The sequence below is a fragment of the Berghia stephanieae genome, chromosome 3, assembly GCF_034508935.2.
Source record: "Berghia stephanieae isolate SIO BIC M18660-M18661 chromosome 3, UCSD_Bste_1.3, whole genome shotgun sequence".
Lineage (NCBI taxonomy): Eukaryota > Metazoa > Mollusca > Gastropoda > Nudibranchia > Aeolidiidae > Berghia > Berghia stephanieae.
In genome coordinates, this window is record NC_088362.1 from 61,486,751 (window position 1) to 61,509,503 (window position 22,753).

General features: G+C 35.7%; 2 protein-coding genes across 2 annotated transcripts in view; one reads left to right on the plus strand and one right to left on the minus strand.

Annotated features, from left to right (window-relative positions):
* The first annotated feature begins 2,629 nt into the window (after nucleotides 1-2,629).
* LOC144969305 (uncharacterized) lies at nucleotides 2,630-5,662 on the plus strand. The gene is made up of 3 exons (XM_078908414.1): nucleotides 2,630-3,042; nucleotides 3,508-3,656; nucleotides 5,528-5,662. The coding sequence occupies exons 1-3, from the start codon at nucleotides 2,838-2,840 to the stop codon at nucleotides 5,660-5,662; spliced, it is 489 nt and encodes a 162-aa protein (XP_078764540.1). The 5' UTR covers nucleotides 2,630-2,837.
* A 2,558-nt stretch (nucleotides 5,663-8,220) lies between these two features.
* Nucleotides 8,221-22,753, minus strand: part of LOC144968139 (betaine--homocysteine S-methyltransferase 1-like) — an 18,554-nt gene continuing 4,021 nt past the window's right edge. Inside the window, exons 3-8 of the mRNA XM_078906152.1 lie at nucleotides 21,561-21,755; nucleotides 19,928-20,039; nucleotides 17,396-17,574; nucleotides 16,117-16,198; nucleotides 10,205-10,353; nucleotides 8,221-8,582 (exon numbers count right to left, since the gene is read on the minus strand). Coding sequence (XP_078762278.1) covers nucleotides 8,454-8,582; nucleotides 10,205-10,353; nucleotides 16,117-16,198; nucleotides 17,396-17,574; nucleotides 19,928-20,039; nucleotides 21,561-21,755 — 846 coding nt within the window. The 3' untranslated portion in view covers nucleotides 8,221-8,453. The remainder of the gene's footprint in view (nucleotides 8,583-10,204; nucleotides 10,354-16,116; nucleotides 16,199-17,395; nucleotides 17,575-19,927; nucleotides 20,040-21,560; nucleotides 21,756-22,753) is intronic.

Here is a 22,753-nt window from a genome sequence, read left to right on the forward strand (position 1 = left end):
ATCATGATAATTTATCAGAGACTTACGTCTGATTATTATGGTTGTTGTTTTCATGATTATTGTTGTCATTAGATCCACTAAACGTGGTCAAAACGCTTTACAAGGCGCCCCTGACCAACAGCAACACTTAACATATAGGACGAGACATGACGCCTGATAGGCGACATTACAATTTTTTTCCCCGACAGAGACAACGCTGTTAACAGCCAAGTACTCATTTTACACCTGAGTATGGTGAGAGAATGTGAGTAAAGAGCCTTTTCCAAGGACTCACCATGCGACAAACGAGGTTCGAACCCATGACCTTCCTATAGGAAAGCGAGTGTCATACCACGAGACCACATAGCCGCACAGTCGTTTGTTTTGTTTTTGTTTGTTATTGTTGAGCCTTTTGGTTGTGTTTTGGCGCCCGGGTAGCTCCATTAATAGAGCACTCGCTTCACACGCAAAAGCACCAAGATGGATTCTGGATGCAGTCAAGATTTCTACCCCGCCCTGACCACCCAGCAGTGATTGGGTAATTGATTTTGTCCTGATCTAGCTCTCGATAGACTGGTGTCCGATCCAAAGGATAGAGAGCAATGGCTATTGGTCGTTTCAAACTATAGTAGCCGGAATAAACTCAAAAACGGGGGCCTAAGATAGACGATACAAGTTACGATACTTGAGTACAATAACTTCCATTCACAACATTCCTCCCCTTCTAATTTTTAAAATCATTTATTTGATTTTTATTAAAATATAAAATTCTTTGATTTACAAAACATTCACTTAACCTGTCAAAGAACCTGAAAGCAATTAATTGTCTTACAAAAAGTCGAATTTAAAAATTCTTGCATCTAATCGGACAGAGATAACAAATCGTGAACAAAATAATTGCCTGTTTTTTCCCTACTTTATTTGTTTGTTTGTCTATCATCTCAAGGACAAAAACGCTGGGTCACAATAATCAATTTTTAATGATAAAAAAAATGATTGTATAAAATTGCTGTGCACTGAGAAATAGCGTAAAAAAATTGGCCAGAAAAGTCGTCCTTCAAATATCCATCGATTAAAATGACCCTCGTCTTGACAAAGGCTTTCAAAGCTGTAGCTTCAAGGAAGCTCGAGGTTCGTGAGTTTTTGACAAGATGTGTGTCATTTTAATCGATGGATATTTGAAGGACGACTTTTCTGGCCATTTTTTTTACGCGATTTCTCAGTGCACAGCAATTTTATACAATCATTTTGAAAACATCATAAGAGCTCGTTCGTTGTAAATAATATGATGGGCACGTTTTTAATAATAATAATAATAATAATAATAATAATAATAATAATAATAATAATAATAATAATAGTAAATATAATAATAATAATATAATAAATAATAATAATAATAATAATAATAATAATAATAATAATAATAATAATAATAATAATAATAATAATAATAATAATAATAATAATAATAATATAATAATAATAATAATAATAATATAATAATAATAATAATAATAATAATAATAATAATAATAATAATAATAATAATAATAATAATAATAATAATAATAATAAATATATATAATAATAATAATAATAATAATAATAATAATAATAAATAATAATAATAATAATAATAATAATATAATAAAATAATAATATAATATAATAATAATAATAAAAATAATAATAATAATAATAATAATAATAATAATATAATAATATTAATAATAATAATAATAATAATTCTGAAACATAATTGTAAAATCATGTGACAGGCGTCATGTCTGATCCTTCACCTTAAATGTTGCTGCATGCTAGGGACTCCTTGTGGTCAGGAGGATCAGAAAATTCCGAGTTTACCCAGGATCAAACTTGGTCTCTCTGCTACAAACTATTATATTCTGTTTTGGAGATAAAAAATTTATAGCGTTCTTGTTCCATCTATTCAATTATTCAAGCGTGGACTATCAGCAAAGCAGAGAGCACAAAGATCACAGCTTTTGAAATGGCATGCTACAGAAAAATACTCAGAATATCATGGACTGTTTTGTTTGTTTGTTTGTTGCTTTAGGTCTCTTCCAACACAATTGAGGTTATATGAGAGACCGCTGAAACAAAAAAAAACAAGCAATCTAACAAAAATAGTACAAATGTCAATCAAAATCATAACCTAAAGATATCATAAGCTAAATTATAAATAACCAAGAACAAACAGGCAGAGGATTTACAGGGAAAAAAATATCCCCTGTCAAAAATACAATCACAAACCAAAGAAGCAGGATAGGCTAGTAAAGAGAAGAAGAAACGACATCACTATCGGATCGTACACCCATGCGAACATCATAGGTATATGATTCAAGGGTGATGCTCCCATCCAACCACCCGCTATCATGGACTGAAAAACAAACAAACAAAGAAGTCCTGAGCAGGATCGGAATAAAATCACCAATTCTTCTTCAAACTGTAAAGAAATTGAAACTGAACATATTTTGGCCATACGACTCGCCACGAATCGTTAGAAAAGCACATTTTGCAGACAAGGGTAGACGGCAAGAGAGGAAGAGGTAGACCAACAAGAAGCTGGGAACAAGATATAAGTGAATGGCTGGGAATGACAACAACTCAAGCAAGTAGACTGGCGGAAAACCGTAATCTGTTTCGCAAGAAAGTTCGGGAAGCAATCCTACGCAGAATCAGCTGACTAGATGATGTTGATTCAATTATCAAAGCTGTGACCATATCTTATTGATATTCTCAATCATCAGGGCGCTATAGCATGTCTCTCTGTCATGTTAGTATAAACCATATCTTGATTGATATTCCCCACCATCAGGGTCCTATAGCATGTCTGCATGTCACGTACAAACTTAAACCATATCTTATTGATATTCTTCACCATCAGGGCCCTATTGCATGTCTCCATGTCACGTACAAACTTAAACCATATCTTATTGATATTCTCCACCATCAGGGCCCTATTGCATGTCTTCCTGTCTGTCACGTACAGAACCTCCCCAGAGTATCCAACCATGCAATCACTGAAGAAACCAATCACGGGTAAGCATGACATACACACACACACACACACTTATAAACATGCACACACACGTCCACATAAATATATGTATATATTGAAACATCCACGACAGGAATCACCCACGTTGTCCAAGTGAGCAAATTGGGAGTTAATAATCTTGCTCATAGAAAAAAACAAAACAAAGTGCCTGAAGCGGGGCTCAAACCCGGGACCTTCCGAGCCACAGTGCAAATATATATATATATATATATATATATATATATATATATAAATCATCGTATGATCCTCCTCCTCCTCCTCCTCCTCCTCATCATCATCATAATCATCATCATCATCATCATCATCTTCATCATCATCATCCGCATCACCACCACCACCACCACCATCATCATCATCATCATCATCGTCGTCATCATGACCATCATCATCATCATCACCATCATCATCGTCACCATCATCATCATCATTAAGACATACATTTCCAGGTGGACAAGCATTCCCCATAGACCTCCCTGGTCACCTTTGTAGTCGACACGAGATCAAGGAGTTTGCTGAAGCTTGTAAGGAGATTGGGGTACAGTTTGTAGGCCTTTGTTGTGGTAGCTGTTCTCACTACATCAGGACTGTTGCTGAGGTAGGTATTGGATAATGACTTGAGCTATTAAATACCGCAATATCCACTAAACGTACTCAAAGCGCTTTACAAGATGGATGTCGCTAGCCAGCGGCTTTCTCAGTAAATGTTGGACGAGACGTGACGCCTGTTAAGCGAAATTAAATATTTTTTCCGACAGAGACAAAGCTGTTAACGTCCAGGTACTCATGTTAAACCTAAGTACTGTTAGAGAATGTCGTGAGTATAGGGCATTTTTCAAAAACTCATCTACGCGTTGCTCAAAGCTGGACTCAAACTAGAACATTCGAATCCTAAGACGAGTGTCATACCACTAGATCACATGGCCTAATTAATAGCATTTGTTACTAAACGTGTCAATTTGGTAATATGTCGGGATGAACCAGTCAGGTTCAATAAAATCCCGGTGACATTCCATACTTGAAACGTCGCATTTTCATCGCATTCACGGAAAATTGTATTTTTGACTCTGTTTTTGTGACTAAAAGATTTAGAAACATGTCTTGTTGGCCTCATAGATCAATATCCAAGTGTACGGCCCCTGTGGTCTATTAGTATGACACTGTCCTCCACCGGATCGGAAGGTGCTGGGTTCGAGTATAGTTGGGTCCTTGGAAAAGGCTTTAGACTCACATTCACTTATCGTACTCAGGTGTATAATTAGTACCTAGCTAGTAACAGTTTTTTTTGTCTCTGTTGGAAATTTATGTAATATCACCATTGTATAGATATTTTAGCACTTTTAGTGGATATTGCTCTATATACTTACTTATTATCCTCTTTGTGCTTCAGTTGTACATAAGGCCGACAGCATAGATCTTCAACCATCACGATCTGCTGTCATCTTTGACATTCACTCCCAACGTCCACTTCTAGGTCTTTATGTCACGTTCCAGGGTTCTTCTCCAAGTCTCCAAGGGTCTCCCTCTCATCCTTGTTCCCTGTGGGGTCCATCTGAGTGTGACTCTTGGTATAGCACCATGGTTCATACGAAGGATTGCTCTTTAGTTTTTTACCCTGAGTGTTTTCAAACTTCAGATTATTCCTTATATTTCTATGATGGCCATTAGAATGGTTGAGAATGTTCACTTATTTTCTTTTGGGATCGTAATAAGGCTCTTATATTCACCTCCTTGTGTAAATAATCATGCCCTACAGTTCTAATGATACGCTTATTAAATATCACTCATCAGTCCTGACGCTTTTTTGAAACATCACGCATCACACCCTGGGACTCATGTTAAATGTCACGCACTAGGTCATGGGGCTCATCTGAAATATCACGCATCACTTCTTGAGACTCATTGATATGACACACCACGTCACGGGACTCATTTTAAATATGGAACATCACGTCACCGGTCTCATTTGAAAAATCACATCTCACTTCCTCAGACCCATTTGAAATATCACGCATCACTTTCTAAGACTAAAGTGTTGAACAAGGGGTCAATTTAATTGTTTTACACTACCATGGCGGTTGTAACCGATTGGTGATGCGAGATGTCAAAAGATTATCCGCGGAAGTGATACATACTATTTTAAAAGTACCCTGTATGTTATGTGTGATACTTAAAATTGTCCCAGAAAGGGCGCGACATTTCAAATGAGTGCCAGAAATGGAGGCGCAATATTATATTAAACGAGTATGGGGAAGAGACGGGTGATAATTCAAATGAGTCGCAGGAAACGATGCGTGATATTTCAAATGACTCTCAGGAAGTGATGCGTGATATATCAAATGAGTCTCAGGAAGTGATGCGTGATATATGATCACGTTTAATGGATATTGCTATATATAGATGCTCTAGTATAAGTTACGAACTTTGATTTTATTTGTAACTGTATCATTGATATATAATTCCTCACAGGTGTATGGCCGGACTCCACCAGGAAGTAAATACTCTCCAGACATGTCCAAACATCACATGTTCGGAAATCCGTCTAATTTCAGGAGTTACTACACACAAAACATTCAACAATGGACAACCGGGAAATTTCAATAATTCCATAGATCCAATTTTTCGGCATAAGTGTCATAATCATCACTAAAAATTCCATCTTCATCATCTGTACTATCCCGATATAATACCCTTTAAAGGCCTGAGTCACATGTAGCTCTATCCAAGACTAAAATGATGATATTGAGACATGAAACTTTGGGCTCCTTCCATATGTGGGTATTCAATGTCAAGTAAACATGGCATTTGTGTATTGAAGGTATGTGTTTTAATAAAATACACACCATTACTAGCCTCTATATCAGTCGTACAAATACACAAAAAGTTTATAGTCTGTGAGAATTTAGTGAGAAGAAATCACCAAACTGAAAGCTGCGAAACCCCTTGCAAAAGTTCAATTGTATTACATATCAGCATTATGAACGAAATGATGTTTAGCGACTTGACATGACCTGACATGAATACGCATCGTCTGCTATTAAAACCCTATTGCCACTTCCGAAATTTCGTGTCTCTTTATCTTTTATTCTTGGTATTACGGTTCTAATACATTCCCAAAATATGCAATTCAGAAATAAACATAATTCTTGATAATATTACTTTCAAAACTGAAATTTGTTCAAATCTGTTCAGATTATGAATTCCTCCCACCAAATCCAAGCATCAGTACCACACTGTATAGTAACCAGGAACAACTACAACAGACTTCTAAATTCAAGGTCATGGAATAAGACCGAAGGGCTAGAGCTCAGCTGGTCGCTGGTTCGGATAAGTAAGTCAGTAAGTAAGTAAGTAAGTACGTAAGTCAGTAAGCAAGTAAGTAAGTAAGTAAGTAAGCAAGCAAGCAAGTAAGTAAGTTTAGTTTACGATGACCTTCAACTAACCAAATATTCAAAGAATCCGCTACTGAAATAGTTATGCCACATTTATGTAATCTATTCATTAAAAGTAGTCCGAAGTACTTGTTACATACACACTCCCAAGGATTTAGGGACCAAACGAGAAGAGGGTTTGCTGTCGCTACTTTTCGTCTCTATTCTCTTGTGTCTTAAGTGCTTGACGCTCAAGCTCAACTTGCAAAATGGACAGTGATATAAAAGAAAGCAAAACCCTAGTTCTACGAAGAGACAAAAACAGCAAAAAAGAGACAAAGAGGGCTCTCGGACAGTTGACATAATGTAAACAATGACAGTGATTGGTTAACATAGCAAACTACACAACTTTTACAATTAATGGTATGTGTCTAAGTAAAATACCCAATTTCCTATCGGTTGATCAATAGAACCAACACAGAAAACTGTGTGTTAACCAAAATGTTTATAATATGATCGAGAAAATATTGTGATAACTAGCCATCCATTTGGCGGTATACAAACAATAACATTGATCAGAGAGAGGTCGATTGCATTCACGTTATTGTTTATAAACAATCAACTACGTTTGTCCGAGCACGTTTGAAGGAATATCACACATTTCATGTTTTAATTGGTCCAAAATCTACTGGTTACATTGATGTGCAGAATAGACCCTTCAACGTCCATGATGTGCAGTCATCTCCAAACTTCCGTTCGACCCTTGTACTCGTTCAGTGCGCGAGCGTTTTGGGCACTCTCGGAACTTACTGAACACAGACATATTAGGATTCAATAGTCTAATGTCACGGCCGCCCAGCAACGAGCAGCTTGGTTCTAAACAAACAAAATCTGTACTTTTTATTGTTTATGCTGGCTAGAACTTTTTCACATGTCATGTGATCAGAATGTATATAAAAGTCAAAATATGATCAGATTTCTAATGTTTTTCTCCTCTGGATACACTTTTATGCTCGTCTGAGAAGTATTTCATAAGGGCGTCCGCTGCTGTACCGATAATTTAGAACCAGTCACTAAGTTACTATGCGTCATTACGAGGCAAGTGACGTCACGACTGTTAAACTCTATTAAGAAGGACAGGATCACAAAGTACTACGTTTCATCCAGTTAGTCAAAAAATTAAATTCTTAGTCTTCTTAGTAGTCCTTCGGAGCCATTAGGCCATGAGACCGGAGTTTACCTGGTTTGAATAGCGAGAAACTGACAATAGCAATTGCTTGCTACCGTTCCGATAGTACGCTAGTCTATCACAAAGTACTTTCCGCCACATCTTACAGACCCAGCTACCCAATCTCTGCTGGTGAAAAGAGGGGTCCGAGAAAAGCTCGACTGCACCCGGGATCGATCTTGACTCTACAGACTCGTACATGGTTCTCACAATATAGATTATAATGGGTTTTTAAAAAGTATATGTATATTACAAACACTAGGGTGGGATAAGCTTAAAATATTTGTTGAAAGATGTAATTCGTCTGTAAGGAAAAATAATGTAATTCAAAGGACTGTGACAATTTAGAATAATTAAAATTGAAGACAAAAATTCTAATTCAATTTATAATTTTAAAGAATGACATTGATAAACAACTTACTAACATAATATTTGATTTTGACAAATAATGTAACATGAAATTGGATTTTATTAGATTTTGTATCTCAATTTTTTGAAACTCTCAAATCCACAAAGTTAGACATGCCCAATGAATGTAAATAGAATGAATTACACTACGAATATTGACTGTGACACTCATTTATTATTAGATATTTTATTATCAATATTATCAATTAATTGACATTGAATACTATTTATATAATTGATAAATTGCATCTTTGCATAATAGTTATACAGAGAATTTAAATGTTTTTAGACCCTATTGGCTCTTAAACGATACAATTTGATACAATACGGTACGATACGGTTTAGTAACCAAAAGAGTAAAAGGGTTTGATGTCACGACAATTCTTCCCTATTCCCCTGTCTTCCATCGATACAATTCATCTGTGTTATAACTCTTGAATTTGGATGGGTCTCCAAAGGTGTAATGGTTGGACATATCAGGGGAATAGTCGCTTGCATTGGGTCTCCGGCCATACACCTGTGGAAATACAGGGGGCCACAGAAATATCAAATTCATACAAGCACCTATGCAAATGATTTATTACGACCCTTCGGTTTAGGGGAAAACCCGATTTTACTAAGCATAAACAACAACAACGACAACAATATCAACAAAAACGTGAGCTTTTCTATAGTGCATTATCCATTAAACGTGCTCAAAGCGCTTTACAAAGGGCCCCTTCACAACAACATCACGTAACTTATAGATCGAGACATGACGCATGTTAGGCGATATTGCAATTATTATCCGACAGAGACAGCGCTGTTAACGACCAGGTACTCATTATATACCTCAAAACGGTGATAGAATGTGAGTAAAGAGCCTTTTCCGAGAACTCAACAATGTGCCGAGGGAGGCTTGAATCCAGGACCTTCAGATCCAAAAGCGAGTAGCATGCATACCACATGCACCGCATAGTCGCATATGGCAAAAAAAAAAACATTATCAAAAACAAAAAACCCAATAACAAACAAACAAAGAAACAAACGCCAAACAAAAAACGAGATGGCCTTATTGTCCTCTGTAGTAGCCGTAACAGTTCAATAATATTATGTTTAATCCGATAGTATTAAAAATATATTTTGACGCGATATGATAACATGAAACGTAGTCCATAGAGCCGGACTTTATCCAGGTTTCTGTAGCGTGAAACAGACGATAGCAATTAATTGCTTGCTACCCTTGGGACAGGACGCTTGTCTTTCGCAAAGCACCTTCCACCAGACCTACCAGACCCAGCGACCCAATCACTGCTGGGTAGACAAGGGGTAGGGGGGGGGGGGCAGATAAAAATCACGACTACACCCGGTCCCTTTGCGTGTGAAGCGAGTGCTCTACCAACTGAGCCATAGGGATATAATAGCAGGGAAACAATGATAATTCTTGATGTCAAATCGTTAAATGTGACAACCAATCATTGCAATGTCGACAGAATACACGTTGAAAAAAAGTAATAATATAGGGGAGGTCATTGGTGGGGAATGTGATATAACAGACATGAAACAATAATTAGAAAATATTTACAGGAAATGTTCATACATGTAAACACACCATGTTGTACTAGAATGCGTTCAAAGTGGTCAAATCTCCTTGAAGCTGAGGACTGTGAGAATTAATGAATCAAAAATGAATATAACAGCTTCGAAAAAGAACAAAATGCATGAAAAAATTGAGCTCTCCGATCCGGAAGCGAGTGTCATACCACTAGACCACATAGCCACAAAATCATGTTAGAATCAGCCATCTCTATGGTAATTCTAATTCTCCATCTTCTTGTTCTTTTTCTTGTTCTCGTTCTCGTTCTCGTTCTCGTTCTCGTTCTCGTTCTCGTTTTCGTTTTCGTTGTCGTTGTCGTTGTCGTTGTCGTTGTCGTTTTCGTTGTCGTTGTCGTTGTCGTTTTCGTTGTCGTTGTCGTTGTCGTTGTCGTTGTCGTTGTCGTTGTCGTTGTCCTTCTTCTTCTTCTTCTTCTTCTTCTTCTTCTTCTTCTTCTTCTTCTTCTTCTTCTTCTTCTTCAGTGGATCCGTTTTTTTAAAGTAAAACATTTCTTTCTGTGTGTGTGTGTGTGCGTGTGTGTGCACGCGCTTGTTTTTGGCACCTACCTCAGCGACAGTCCTGATGTAATGAGAGCAGTTACCACAACAAAGTCCTACAAATTGTACACCAATCTCCTTACAGGCTTCAGCAAATTCCTGGATCTCACGTCGGCCACACAGATGTGCTGGCAGCTCTAGAGGAAACGCTCTCTCACCTCAGATATGCAAGTAGAAATTGTATCAAACCGGTGACATGTGGTACAAATTAACGGCATAATTGTGATAATCACCACCACCATGATCATCATCACCATCGTCATCATCATCATCATCATCACCATTATCATCATCATCATCATCATCATCATCATCATCATTATCATCATCATTATCATCATCATACAGACAGACAGACAGACAGACAGACAGACAGACAGAATGATCGACGGATAGGTCGATTGACTGATATATAGATAGAAAGATAGATAGATAAATATATTAAATAGATAAATAGAGATACATAGATATTTAGATAGATAGATATATAGTGATGTGTGTGTTTATTTAAATGAAAGGTGGTGCCATCCAAACAATATCACTGTCACTAACAAAACCAGCACACCGAGCCTTGAACTGTTTACCGTATTAGTCAGGCCATATTATTTGCCACGGAAGTTGACCAAGGTGTTGTTTATCAATGTCGTCTATATATCACGGGACGCACATGGACCGACAGCACTGGAATATCTGGTGGAAAGTACTAATAACCAACTAAAAACATCACCCGATAGCATAGTCCTGGTGACGGGGGACTTCAATCACGTTCCTCTTGACAACTCGTTTCCCCTACAACAACACATACAAGAAACGAACGCACAATCGATCTTTTTTATTCAACTATTCAAAACGGGTATTCTTCTCGTCAACTGGCCCCTCTTGGTGAATCCGATCACAATATGGTTCTTATGATACCTAAATACAAAACAAAATTTGATATCTGTCCCAGTCGTTCAAAAAAAAAAAAAAAAAATCAGGTATGGGACAGCGATGCAACTAATGCACTAAGGGAGCGCTTCTACTCCACCAATTGGAATATTTTATTGAATCAGCAATTGACCTCGATGAACTTTGTGACATCGTAACTAACTAGACCATCCTTTTGCGAACAAAACATCGTGAAAAGAAAAACAATAAAATCTTTTGGAAATAACAAACCTTGGCTGACAAAATCGATAAAAGAGTTGTTAAATAAGAAAAAAAATATGCATTCAAGACTGGTGACCTACAGGAGAGGAAAAAAGTTCAAAGAAAATTAAATAAAGACATCCGAGAGAGGAAACAAATATACAAATAAATATTGAAAGGAAACTGAAAGCTAATGACAAGAAAAGAGTGTGGAACAATAACAAAACAGTCACAGGAATGAACGGTAATAAAAACTAAAAATTTAAGTTCGAAAATGGTACAGAAAAAGAATATGCCGATAAGCTTTTCAACTTCTATGCTCGATTCGATAAACACGATTTCACAGACAAGATTAACGACCTAACTGAGCAACTTAAGGGGAGGGGCGACACCTGAAATATCGATTTTTGGGTCAAAATATAAAATTTCAGTTTTTTATTTATTATCAAAGAACAATCATTTTTTCACATATTTTCAGCACTTAGATGGTGATTTGGATAATATAAAGTTTGTAAATCGTCTTTCATAACCATGGAAGTCGACATGAAAATACCAAACTTTTCAATTTTTTGTAAGAATTCAACTGAAAATAATAGGACTGAAAAGCATTATAATACATATCGATGTTGTAAATTTTGATATCGATAGTTTAGTCTACTCTTTGCCCGTCTATTTGACACGGTTTCAGTCTCATAAATATCAGAATATGGGCAGGGGAGGAGTTTAGAAACTGTTAGTCGCGAACAAAGATTGTGTGTCAAACAGCTGATAAGAGGTCAAGTTGTCAGGTAAATACAACGTGATCACGAATGGTGCGATCTGATTGGCTGACCTTGTTCTAGACCTCTGACTCCGCGCCAGGGATTGGATGTTGAGTCAGGGTGAAAGTTCGCCTCTCTTACTATTATATTTTACTACGATTTGTTTACCTTTCGATTGATCAGTTGTTTTATCAAATTTTGACACGTATTCACGTTAATTATCTCTAAATATTTCCAATTTTTACTGGATTATTATAAATATACCTAAAGTGACAAAAAAATCCAAACGTTGGCAACAGTTATTTGCTACAAAAGCCAAGAAAGCAAGAAAGTTATGATGGCTCGTGGTTGACCCGTGACTACAAATCTTTGATTGGAATTTGGTGTGTGATAGTAGTATTATGATAAAGCGATTCCAAGCAATGCCACAGCGGAAAGAAATGAAATGGGCTATTCTTGCTGGTCTTTACCACGGTTATTACACCAATGACTTCCCTCAACATAGGTATTGTCCTCCTGAACCGGACTCCAGATGCTTTTATAAAAAAAATATATTACTGCCCATGTGTATCCTGTTGACACAAGCAGCGTGTAAATACACCTTTGAATTTTGATTTAATTCATGAGCACTTGAAGCCTGTAAATGCTTTGTTGAAGTGTTGTGAGATGAAGACAACACAAAATCCAAACGAAAGGTTTCATAATTCTGTTTGGTCAAGATGCCATAAAACATACTTCCATTCCCTAAAAAAAGTTGAGTTTGGTGCAGAGTATAATTTTGGTCCAATAGAAATAACATCCCTGAAAGTGTCTTTGGGCATCGGTGGACTGGGAGAACACTCCCAGATGTTGAGTCAGCAAGCAGAGTCAAAAAGACTTGACCAGAGCATAAGGGTTGCTCAACACAAAGAGAAAAAAAAGACGCAAAATGAAAGCTCAGACCCGTGAAAAAGCCCAGAGGGAGGCAGAAAAAGAACACGGGGGACCCTCATACGGTGCTGATATGTTTTGAGCTGGTTGTACCGTTTTGTCTTATTATTTTCATTCATTGTTATCTTTGATCTCGTTTTTCTCAAAATGACATTTTTTAACACTATTTTTTATCTTATTTTGTCATTTATCAATCAATTTGTTTAAAACTTTGCATGTCTAGAGCTATAGTGATTATCTAAAATCATACAGAAGGAATTTTAAATATCTTTATAATTTTTTGAAAAATTGACATTTTTATGTCAAAAAACATGATTTTATCATACCGAAAAAATATAATTTTTAAAAATTTGTAAATAAAAATCTTTTTAAAATATTTAAAAAATGCTCTGTATTTTTTAAAATAATATACAAATATACAACCATGCCAAATTTCAAGAAAATTCCATGGAAACTTATTGAGAAAGTAACTTTTTAAAATAGCACCCAGAGAAGAGTAAAATCCAAGATGGCGGCCGTCACCATGGCAACCGGACACGCCCACCGAAATAAATCACATGGTTCGAATCCATTGGTCATAGGCAATGTCCCAATATAAAAAGATATTGGATATAATCATTATTCTTGAAAATAGTTTCAGGTGTCGCCCCTCACTTAAACAACATGAAACAGAGGAACAAAGGGACATCACTCAGGCCAACGTCATTAAACTGTTCAAAAATATTAAAGCGGGAAAAGCAAGCGGACCTGATCAAATTTTATCAAATTTATTGAAATCATGTGTAAATGAACTTTCCTATATTTTTACACACATTTTTAATCAGTCCCCAAGAAACGGGCATATTCCAAGAATTTGGAAAACGTCAAAAATATTTCCCGTCCCAAAACACTAAAAAGCCAAAGAAATGAATGATTTTCGTCCTGTAACGCTGACATCCATCCCTATGAAATGTCCAGAAAAGATTATTCAACAAAGATATCTACAACAAAGTACACAACATCTAGACAAGTCCCAGTTTGCTTACTATATTAGTGTTTTCTCATAACACTTACAAACACTTAGACATTCCAAAGGGGTATGTCAGAACCCTATTCGTAGACTTTTTGAGTGCCTTTATCACCAACACTGGAGCACCCCAAGGAACTGTTCTTGCTCCAACACTTTTCGTTATATACACAAATGACTGCATAAGCGGCACGAGTAATGTGATATTTTAAAGTATGCCGACGATACCGCCGTTCAAGCCTTGATAACAACCAGAGTTGATGTATTGAATTATTATAACGAAATTAAAAGATTTGTTGAATGGTGTGATAATAACTATCTAGAACTTAGTGTAAAGAAAACTAAAGAAATTATATTTGATTTTAGGAAAGATGGTAACATACATGAAAATATAATTATTTCGTAGACTTTTTGAGTGCCTTTATCACCAACACTGGAGCACCCCAAGGAACTGTTCTTGCTCCAACACTTTTCGTTATATACACAAATGACTGCATAAGCGGCACAAGTAATGTGATATTTTAAAGTATGCCGACGATACCGCCGTTCAAGCCTTGATAACAACCGGAGTTGATGTATTGAATTATTATAACGAAATCAAAAGATTTGTTGAATGGTGTGATAATAACTATCTAGAACTTAGTGTAAAGAAAACTAAAGAAATTATATTTGATTTTAGGAAAGATGGTAACATACATGAAAATATAATTATTAAAAACGAAAAGGTAGAGAGGGTAGAGGAGTATAAATATCTCGGTATACTTGTCAATGAAAAATTAGACTGGACAACTCATTCATGCAAAGTGCTTAATAAGATGAAGACAAGATTATTCATGATGACTGTACTCCATATTGAGAAAGCAATTTTATCTTTGTTTTATAAATCTTGCATTATAAATCATTTTTTTCTGTGCAGCTGCTCAGCGTTGAAATTGTAAAAAATCTGAAGTAACAAAAATAAATAGAATAATAAAGCATGCTAATCGAATGTTAGGAAATGATGGATGGAACAGTTTTGAAGAATTTCACAAAGATATTGATAATGTTAAGATTAACAAAGTTCAAAGAGACGAGTTCCACCCTCTGTACAACGAAATCAAAATAAGCCACTGGAATAACAGACTAAAACACATAAAAACAAAGATATTTTAATTCATTTTTACCATCAGCAATACGAAAATTTAGGATGACTTTTACTACATGACATTTGAAAGATACTATATTCGCTCTAAAATCTATGTATTTATGCATGTTTACGTGGTGCTATATCTACATTATTTATTTATACATTCAAATCCCATGCTTTATCTTTACTTTTTACCAACCTGTGTTGGCTATGTGCAATCCTTCCCAATCTATTTTCAAAATTCTATTTACATTACAAATCCATTATAAAAGTTTGTTTTTATAATTAGCTTCGTATTTGCATCAATTAGTTCTCTCTAAAATCTATTTATTTATGCATGATTACCTGGTGCTATATCTACATTATTTATATATTTAAACATTCAAATACCATGCTTTATTTTTACTTTTTGCCAACTGTGTTGGCTATGTGCAATCCTTCACAATCTATTTTCAAAATTCTAGATACATTACAAATCCATTATTACAACTATATACTACTTTCATGACCGATTTTTATAGCATTGCTTGTAACTGCTGTATATGTTTTGAATGATTTATTTTATTATATTTGATGATTATTTTGCTTTTAATTAGCTTCGTATTTTCATCAATTAATTCATGACAGTGTATATATCTGTGCTAATATAACGATGCATGATGTCTAACATTTTGATAATTTCCATTCAGGATCAATAAAGTATATCTTATCTTATCTTATAATTAGATAGAAAGATCTATAGATAGATAGATAGATAGATAGATAGATAGATAGATAGATAGATAGATAGATAGATAGATAGATAGATAAATAGATAGATAGATAGATACATAGATAGATAGATAGATACATAGAGATAATATATATATATATATATATATATATATATATATATATATATATATATATAATATATATGTATGTATACATATAGATTGATTGATAGATAGATGAATTGATAGGTCCTTACCAGTTACAGGGTTCTTCAAAGATTGCATAGATGGGGTTTCAGTAGAGGTTCTGTACGGTACTGGGAGACACGCTATTGGACCCTAAAGAAGAAAAAACACACCATTGTCTTAACAGGTTTATGTGAGAGCACCTTTAGGGGAAATTGTTTCTACAATCATCCAATTCAATTCCTTTCTCTTGTCATTTTATATATTTTGTTGCGACGTTAGAAATTCGACGGTGATCGAGGACAATGTGGATCACGGAACAGTGGGTGTGAATATGATATATTATGTAATTATAGAGAATAAAATGGTACGAAATAATTATGTTACGTGAGAAAAAGAACGGTTGTTTATATATGTTGGTGTATGTGTGTGTGTGTGTGTGTGTGTGTGTGTGTAGAGGAGTGAGTGAGAAAAACAGAGAGAGAGAGATGGAGAGAGAGAGAGAGAGAGAGAGAGAGAGAGAGAGAGAGAGAGAGAGTCTTGTGAATTCGGGGGGAATGCAATATTTTTTGTGTGTTTAGTTTTTAAGCTTTTTGTTTGTTTACTTCTCTGTTGTTATAACTTTTTATTAATTTTTGCTCTGATTATTTTTTGAAATCTCCTAGTCTATAGCAATGCCCATGGAAATTTCAAAAGTGGACGAATATCTTATGTGAGAATAGTTATGGGTAATAAAAAAAAATTGCGTGGGTTCTTTCTCGTTGCAAGCAGTAACTGAATGAAATTTATTTTCCGAGATAATGTGACAAGTTTTGTTGGTCAGTCAGTCTCAAAGGTCTGTTTTTGATACAATCTATATTTGTTATTAAAACATTGTCCGACGTTTCTTTTTGAAACGGTGTACGTTTGTTTTTTTTTGAAACGTTGTACGTTTGATTTAAATAGTAAAGTTATAAATGGTAAATATTATATATATATATATATATATATATATATATATATATATATATATATATATATATATATATATATATATATAATTCCTTTCGCCTAAGCCTCACGAAGGGTGATTTTGCATTAAGGCTCCTGGTTCTGTTTAAGCAAAGTCGAGTCCCTGCACAAAACTTTATACTGACAATAGCTCACTATACCCAGATGTAAGGTAAAAAAAAAGTTCTCGAAGAAATTGTGATACCGCGTTACAGGAAGAAAAGCACTTTCCGCAGATTTACCTTTTGTTTTTGTTTATGCTTTTGGTTAATTTTATTATTTTTGTGTTGTTTATGTTGTTTTATTTTAAAAAAAATTCTAACAGGCAAAAGTCGGGATTAAAAATATTCTTGGACTCACTTTACAAGCTTTCCTAATCTCCCGTATAAGAGGTATTATCGTTTTTGGGCCACGTCCACAATTCAATCCGACAACAGCCGCTCCTGCTCCCTCTAGTTTTCGACACGCCTCTGGAAAGGGAACTTTATCAAAGGTAGTGTCACGGATGCTGGGAACAAGGTTGATGACAGCTGGCACCCCTGTCACAATTTCAAGATTGTCATTAAAAATCTAAAAATGATGATGATGATGATGATGATGATGATGATGATGATGATGATGATGATGATGATGATGAGGATGATTACGACGACTACGTCTGTTTAACCTTCTTATTTTGTGATATAATTGTTATAACGTCTTCTCACAGACAAATTGTAATAATAACACCTGAGTCAAGTGGACACAAATCCAGAGCCAAATATTTGTGATATTTGTCATTCATCCATTCTCTAAGTACGCTCAACATCGCTTGGCTTTATAACAAAAAGATAGACCGTTCGACTAAGTGGAGTGATTGTGGCTGGTCACAATATTGAATGAAAAGAATGAACTTATTTCCATAATTGAAAAGAACAGAGGTGGGGGGCCTGACACTAAAGTAATCAATAGCGCCACGCCACTGACATTTTTCTACAGGTGACGTGTCACACAATAATTTCATTGAAATGTGCGTGACTCGTTGCTTCAAACCGGTATTAAATCTGGGTTGTCTTAATGTTGAGTACTGAATTTTTAGTCAAAAATATGAAACTAAGACACCATTAGAACGATGAGATCACGTGAATTTCTCCCATTGGCCAGTCGCCAAAAACAATCTAGGTTTCTGCCCTTCATAATAAATATCATAATGCGCAAATTTAAATGCCATCAAATCCAATCCACAACTCAGAAGTACTTCGCGAAGTCCCAGGTTTGATAGTTTTTTTCCAAAAACCGACAGAACTGTCAGCACGCACTCTTGACACTTTCAAATCATGTGTAGTGTGCATTACCACTGGGCACTGCACCAACTTGAGGCATAGAGGAAGTCAAGGCTTGAAAGCGACCCGCAAAGAGTAGGGCATGAATTGCCATGTGATTTGGGAAGTATCACTATTCGCAGTAGTAGAAGCGCTCTCCCGTCTCTGAAAATTGGACTTTGTCCAATCACTGAACACAGCACTGTATTTTCTATTCAAAATGGCGTGTTGTTAAATGGCTTGAAGTTGAATGCGAGTGTGTTCCTTTGAGGAGGAAAGAAAAAATAGGGGTGATTGAAACATTTTGTGTGACTTAGAATTGAGATTTTTAACATTTCAATTTTTCCTTCAGGTCTGAAACTTGATCGTGATTTGGTTTGTTTTTGTTACCTAAATCCAATCCATGAAAATTTCCCCGTCTCCAATTCTCCGACTTGATCATTCGTTCACATCTTGAAATCTATCAGCTTATCTGTCAGATTACTTTAATGAGAATAGTTCCGTCCCTGTTTATTGTATTATTTGCAGTAATTTAAATATAGTTTATAAAGTTCCAGGAATATATATATATATATATATATATATATATATATATATATATATATATATATATATATATATATATACTACAGCCGCCACCACATCCTCCACATCGTTATCAAAACAATAGCAACCACCACCACCTTTACATCATCATCATCATCATCATCATCATCATCATCATCATCATCATCATCATCATCAATCTCCTCGTCATGATCGCTACCACCGCCACTACTACATCCACAACCATCACAACACCATCATTACTACCACTACCACAGCTACCACATCTTTATCAAAACTACAGCAACTGCCACCACCATTACATCATTATCCTTATAGTCACCATCACTACTGCTACTACATCATCACCAACATCACTACATCACAACCATCACATCAACATCATCATCATTACACAGCAACAGATACATCGTCATCGTCAACGAAACGCAATATGATAATAATAATAATAATAATAATAATAATAATAATAATAATAATAATAATAATAATAATAATAATAATAATAATAATAATAATAATAATAGTAATAATGAAAAAAATAATTTTAAAAATATATTAATGTTTGAAAAATAATAAATAGAATAATAATAACAATACTACTGCGAATTAGGAATACGAAAGCTATCCACTATTCGCAGTACTACTGCGAATAGAGGAAATCATTATTCGCAGTACCACTGCAAATAGAGGTGGCCTTTTAGTATTCGGATTGCGTTATAATATGCGTATATTATTGATTGGAGGCGATCGGTTATACCGTAGCCATCGTTAACTTATGACCTGACACTAGAACCCATCAGGGCTTATAGTTTGACATCATTTTTTAGGTTTGTGCAAGGTTTAGTGAGTTGTCGTCAGTAGAGCTCAAGGAAACAAGTGATTCCATTAGTTGATCTATTGAATACAACTCACGATGTGTTTTCTTTTGTTGCCAAAGACTTGTCTTTTGACGTCATGTTTTGGTTTGTCTCGGGCTATAAGTTCACGATGGCTACGGTTACACACGAATTCAAGGCCATACCTTTGCCATATTCTTTGATGCATTCCAAGGCCAGCATCGCTTCACCAAGTTCGTTGAAAGTCTCAGCTATAATCAAATCAGCCCCCTCGTCCACAGCCCATTCGATCTGTTCCTATAATTTAAAAAGTGGAGCTGTTATATGGCTCAATATCAATTAAATGTGCTCAAAGAGCTTTACAAAGGGTCCCTGACCAAAAGCAACACGTAACATAAAGAACGAGACATGACGCCTGATAAACGATATTACAATGATCTCCCGACAGAGACAGAGCTGTTCACAGCTAAGTACTCATTTTACACCCGAGTACGGTGATAGAGTGTGAGTAAAGAACCTTTTTCAAGGATTCAACTATGCACGGAACGAGGCTCGATCCCAAGACCTTCCGATCCGAAAGCGAGTGTCATACGAAAAGACACATAGCCAGGCATAACAATAATTAACCAGCTAACTTCCGTACTATATGCCGAAACCCATGAACGTTATATATATATATATATATATATATATATATATATATATATATATATATATATATATATATATATATAGCATGCATGGGTATATATATATATATAAACTGAGATATTGAGTAAATGCATTAGCTGCTTCATTGAAACCCTTGATAGGTGACAAAACAAAAATAACAAAAAACTGCAAATGTGGATTTGTGATTTTCACACACTCGTACAGATCATCAAGCCTTGAAACATGTGGTTTACGTGTGTGTTGTCATTGTAATAGAAGTCACTGTGCTGGACACGACTGAGGGACATAAGCTGTGTTGAACGGCTTCTCCTAATAATGTTGCCGCTAGGAAAGACATCATTTATTTGGAAGAGAGTTATAGACCTTGATCAGTGTTACTAAATATAGAAACCTTAACTCCCTTAGTTTCGCTTCACATAATTTAAACCATTGTGAGTCAAGGTAGTCACGTGTTAATTTTATCCTCTTTCTAGATCGCCCGACCCGCTTAGCTGGGTTTGTTTTCGTTATTTACCAAATATTAACATAACGGAGTATGATGGTGCAATTCGTATTGGTGAATGCAACTACACAAAAGACATGATACGAAGGTGGATATGTAGCAATGTAGTACCTTGAGGTTGGACCAGTTGGATTTGGAAATCTGGTGTTAATATTTGGTAAATAACGAAAACCAACCCTGTCCAACATGTACCCGCTGTGGGCAAGAACCTGAGACGGCAGAGCATCTAGTCGAACGGTGTGTTGTGACGATGCTGCCCGGCGGGTTTTCGACGGTGTACGAATGCGGATCGGACTTTGCTGATTGGGTCGATCGTCATAACATAGAAGTGTGAAAACCATAAGAGGCTGCTGCAATGCACCAACTTGAATCATAACGGATAGTCGAGTGGTGAAAGCGACCGGCGAAATGGAGTCTACGACTTGGGAAGTTTCGTCGAATCCAAAAGAAAACTGGCTTATTTAAAAAAGGATCCGAATCGTAACAAACTGTTTAACTTTCGCGAGATTGATAAAAGTGACAACCGTTCAGATATTGGGAGAGTTTCTAGCTCGTTTGTGAGAAATTCATTTTGCGTCACAAACATAGATAGAAACAGACGTTTTAGTATTTAGATTGAATTGACTAGTTGAACTTTGACATACCTTAAAAATAGACCTTGTCATTTGCTTCGATTCCTCGTCATCCGATTGGTAGACTGTGGTATTACAGATGTTTCCCGCCAAGAGAGTTCCCGTAGACCTGGCCACCTCCCTGGCTATAGACAAAGCCTTCCTGTTCAGCTCCTCCACCCTGTCCTCCAGGCCAACCACCCTCAACTTCTCTCGGTGACCGTAGTACTGGGGATGAATCAGAAATACAGACAGGTAAAGAAATTGCAAGATAAAAATGTAACGGTATCAATTCCTATTTTATAACAAAATATTTAATTCACTCTCTTTATCTATGTATCTATATATTATTGTATATGTATGCATGTCTTCCAAATGAATGAATTACAATACACGAATTACATTAATTTACAAATGTGCTATCGTTAATACGCGATTAGTTCTATAGGGAATGAGATTAGCGGAAGAGTAGCGTCCCTTGATTGCACGTCACCGGCGGAGATGTTATTTGTAAACAAACCAACTACAAGCAAAAGCGCTCCAATACAAAATTTATTATCATATTTCTGTACAAAAATGCATAACGTTGATTATGATACGCATTTTTGTACAGAAATATGAATAATATTTTTTTATTTAGAGCGCTTGGCTTGTAGTTGGTTTGTTTACAAATAACTTTTCCGCCGGTGACGTCCGATCAAGGGACGCTAATCTCATTCCCTATTCAGTATTTATATGTATTGATTGTATTTTGCTCTCATTTTTATCTTTCCCCCATCCCACTAACCTTCATGTATCCCGTTAATTAAATTAAGGAACCTGACTAACAAAATTTAGATGTCATGGATATTAATTGAAATCCCTCACGACATCACTAATGTTGCAATTAGTCAAAAATTAAAATTTGCTCCGGTATTTTCAGAGATCGGGGTACCGACCAAACATCCACCAGGGTACCGAGTAAGCATCCAGCGGAGTTTTGAGTGAATGTCCATTTGTTACAAGTTGAGCCAGATTTGAATCTAACAAGCGATCCACTGAAATAACTAGAATGGAAAAGGCTCGTACACGAACTAACCAGAAGAAAACTTAACGCCGCCACCAGTCACATCCAACCAGATAAGAACACCACTACAAAAAATGTGTTTACAATACGGGATGAAATTAATTAACTACCCATAGCCTAACTTTAATTATAAAAAACACTATTATTCTTTTGGCTAATC